The 3,486-nt window shown below is 35.9% G+C and overlaps 1 protein-coding gene across 1 annotated transcript; it reads right to left on the bottom strand.

The window, feature by feature from the left end:
• Positions 1–885: 885 nt before the first annotated feature.
• Positions 886–2,972, bottom strand: EIF1B (eukaryotic translation initiation factor 1B). Its single transcript, XM_010162048.2, has 3 exons — positions 2,787–2,972; positions 1,974–2,075; positions 886–1,545 (listed from the first exon to the last, which is right to left on the bottom strand). Exons 1-3 carry the CDS (start codon positions 2,970–2,972, stop codon positions 1,501–1,503), a joined length of 333 nt encoding a protein of 110 aa, XP_010160350.2. The 3' UTR covers positions 886–1,500.
• Between the last annotated feature and the right edge of the window lie 514 nt (positions 2,973–3,486).

Raw genomic sequence — 3,486 nt, 5'->3', positions numbered from 1 at the left:
TATATATATATATATATATATTCAAGTGAGTTAAAATGGAGCATACTGCTTAGAAAGGCAAGTCTGAACAGGAAACAAAGTATAGGCACAGGTGATATTAAGTAATATAGTTTTGCCTATTCTTGATATTTACATAGGTAGTCATCAGGTTGTTTTTTTTTTTCCTCTGAGTAAGTTATTAATAAGTCTTAGCAGTAAAGAAATGTCTCTTTTTCCTCTCCAGAGAATACATATTACAAGAAGGTTTTTTTTTTTAACTTTTCCCACTATTCTTATGGTTTCCCAGCTCAGCATGTTTTGAATCGTTTCAGAGAAAATTTCCATATCTATCTCAAAAGACAAGATCAGATCTGCACGTTTCACCAAATGATGTCATTTCATTCTGTAAAGAGATAGGTCTTAAAAGCAGAATACCAAACACATACAACTAAAACCAGATTAAAAGCATGGTGCAACATACCTATTATAATTTAGATAACACTAAATGAATTGCCTGCTAGAAAGGTAGACTAAATCAGCTACAAACCCCACTACAAAACCCTCCATGTTAACCATTAATCACAGTAAAACTTTTCAGACCAGAGAAAAAGGTGAGTGTAGAGCCTGTTCCCTTCCTTACTTCCGCAGCTAACACTGCCAGCTAATTAAAGCACTCCGCTCGCCAACATTAAATGCACAGTCATGGCAGAAGCCAACTCAATGTCTCTACCCTTCACTCAGTGACAGAGAGATACAAAATCCCATGCGCTTCCTTCAAATATTTTGGGAGTACTGTGTAAGACCTAGATGTTTAACATGTTCTCAGTAATAGCAGCCTTAAGGAATTCAGCTTATTTTAGTCCTACTAAGCTTAACACTAATGTTCCATAGTCACTGCAGTGAACTTTAGAGAAGATCCAGTTACTTCTCAGCAAACAATTTATGTCTTACCATGCTGCTACTAAGATACACCTACACAAAAGACTTTAAAGCTCTAGTCTTATTGCTACACATCAAGCTAATCTACTCATCAATTAGCTAATACTTCATCATGTGGATTTTCCAATTTATTTAATGAGCAGTGAGCTACACTTACCACAAAACAGTTTAGCCTTTCTTTAGTAAGGCAGCTGTACTAGTTTAAAACTTAAGCTAAAGCATCTCAGATATCACAGAAAATATATGAATAAACTTTTATTTTTAAGCAACAACACACGCTATTTTAATACAACCCACACATTTAAGTCAGGTGGAGAGTAGTAAACTGAACAATCATTGCTAAAACATTTCCATTGGAAATGTGTTAAAGTTTACAAGTGTCTTCATTACCACCTTACTGAAGTTTTCTTATGTGTTTCTAGTCTACACACCACATGTTTCATGCAGTCATGCAAATCTGAATCAAATTTTAAATGTTCAGGTAACAGGGAAGTCCATTCACTGCAAAGATTCATTTTTCGCAGACGAGCCAGGCTAGGTAAGACCAAATATTGCAGGGTTCTTCACGACAGTACAGGTATTTTAGAAACCATGAACTTTCAGTTGTTCTTCCTTGACAATGCCAATCTAAAGGAGAAAAGCAAGATATTTCAGTTAAGCTTACATGCTTAAGATATTACAGTGATATCAAGTTACCACAATCTTATACTTTGATTAAAGAAACTGCAATACAGTATATAGTCAATAGTTTTCTAGTTTCCAGAATGTTTCTGGACCAAACAGAAGAACTGACTACACAAAAAAGAAAATCTTACAAACATCTGACTTGTTCTGTAGTCCTACCACTTATTCTTTTGACAATGTAACAACTCTGCATCATGATTTGCATCAGTAAGCTAGCAGTGAAAGATTCTCATTCTGCAAGTGTCATTTTACTTTTTGGATGAAAATACAAAGTGGACTATAGTGGACACCTTTAGCTGGTTACGTAACATCAGTGTCACCTGTCCCTCTTGCTTCCAGAGAGGTTTAGATATTTATCCACAGTCTCTCACCTCCAAGAGGAATTGGCAAATGTTCTTTCTCTGGTCACCTTGAAGCTGGATAACTTCGCCGTACTCAGGATGCTCAATCACAGTGCCATTACAGGCAAATTTCTAGAGAGAACCATTAATATTGTAAGACATCTGACATACATTATGATTTTGCTTAGCAAGTTTTTCAGCAGAATTTTGCCACAGAAGCTGCTTACTAAATTTTGATGCCAAACAAGAAAAAGGCTAGATCTATTTTACACTGGTTTGAGAGCAATGGAATACACCTGGTGATGCACACGGACACAAACTAAGCTGCTGATGTTAAATTCAGGCAAAGACAGGATTAGCTGCTGTGCGGAAGGAACTCGCCAACACTCATCACAAGAATGGAAAACAAAGTCATAAGATACAGCCTTTCAACTCCATGTTATTTTAAAATAAATATTTTCATCCTGGCAAAACTCAAGATCTCTATTTTCAACAGCAACCCAGCTGTGACAGAAAGAGGAATACAAAAACAGTTCTACTTTGAACTGATTTTATTCTTCGCATCAACAAAGCCAGACACCTGTGAATTTTTAATGAAACATTCAGAATATATTTTATTTACATCTTCATAGGAAACAAATGTTTAACTTTTTAGCAAAAAAATCAGTGTGACTAGACACTGATAGGAGTTTTGAGAAAGACAAGGAAAGGGATCAGCTTGAATATAAAAGTGATGTACACTGGCAAGAATGAAATAAAACAAATATTCTGTTACTTAGTATTAAAAGCTATCATACTGTTTTATCTAATATCTTTATTATCAAATCAAATCAGCAGCTTCACCTTTTTGAAAGCTTTCACAAGTTTCTTCTTGTCATAATCATCTGCAATTCCCTGAACAGTTGTTAGTGTCTTTCTTCCGTTTCGTTGCTGGATCCTTATGTGAATGTAATCCTCGGTCCCTGCTGGGAGTAAGTCGTCACCCTTTGTTGCATCAGCAAAGGGATCTGCAGGAGGAAGAAGATTCATGTAATTCCCACAAAGGAAAACACCCAAGCTCAAAAACGTAACAGCTAAGTTTCTCACTTCACAAAGAGCTTTATTTAGGGGATCATCTTGCCATTTTCTCCCTGTTTAAAAGTACACTGTTAAAATCAGAGTATGTTTTTCTACAGCTGTCTCTGGGGATTGGACTAGATGACCTCTGAAGGTCCCTTCCAACTCAATACATTCTATGATTCTACTAACTCAGCATAGTGCTCTCAACTATCACACATCCAGTTTCTTCAACGCCTTCCTGGATATAAACAATTTTCAGCTACAATATCAATTTTCTTCACTATTTCTTGCAAACTGTAAATCCTGAAGCTCTGAACCTGAAAACAGGGTTCAGAGAGAACACTGAGTGCAGCTAAATTTTAGACAACCCACATGCATTTTACATGAAATATGGAAGTAATATCTTTTATTAGATCAACTGATAAGTAAAGAAAAATCAAAAAGATCTGGTACACACACTCCTTTGCAGGTCCAGAACAGAAGT

The sequence above is a fragment of the Antrostomus carolinensis genome, unplaced genomic scaffold (assembly GCF_000700745.2).
Source record: "Antrostomus carolinensis isolate BGI_N321 unplaced genomic scaffold, ASM70074v2 Scaffold54921, whole genome shotgun sequence".
Taxonomy (NCBI): domain Eukaryota; kingdom Metazoa; phylum Chordata; class Aves; order Caprimulgiformes; family Caprimulgidae; genus Antrostomus; species Antrostomus carolinensis.
Note: the sequence above shows the minus strand (reverse complement) of the source record. Positions and strands in the feature narration are given on the sequence as shown.

Coding starts and splice junctions, on each gene's coding strand:
- EIF1B (XM_010162048.2), bottom strand. CDS start 2,972: ATGAATCTTCTTCCTCCTGCAGATCCCTTTGCTGATGCAACAAAGGGT. Junction 2,076..2,786: donor TTGTGAAAGCTTTCAAAAAG/GTGAAGCTGCTG, acceptor GGTTCTCTCTAG/AAATTTGCCTGTAATGGCAC. Junction 1,546..1,973: donor TTTGCCAATTCCTCTTGGAG/GTGAGAGACTGT, acceptor TTTCTCCTTTAG/ATTGGCATTGTCAAGGAAGA.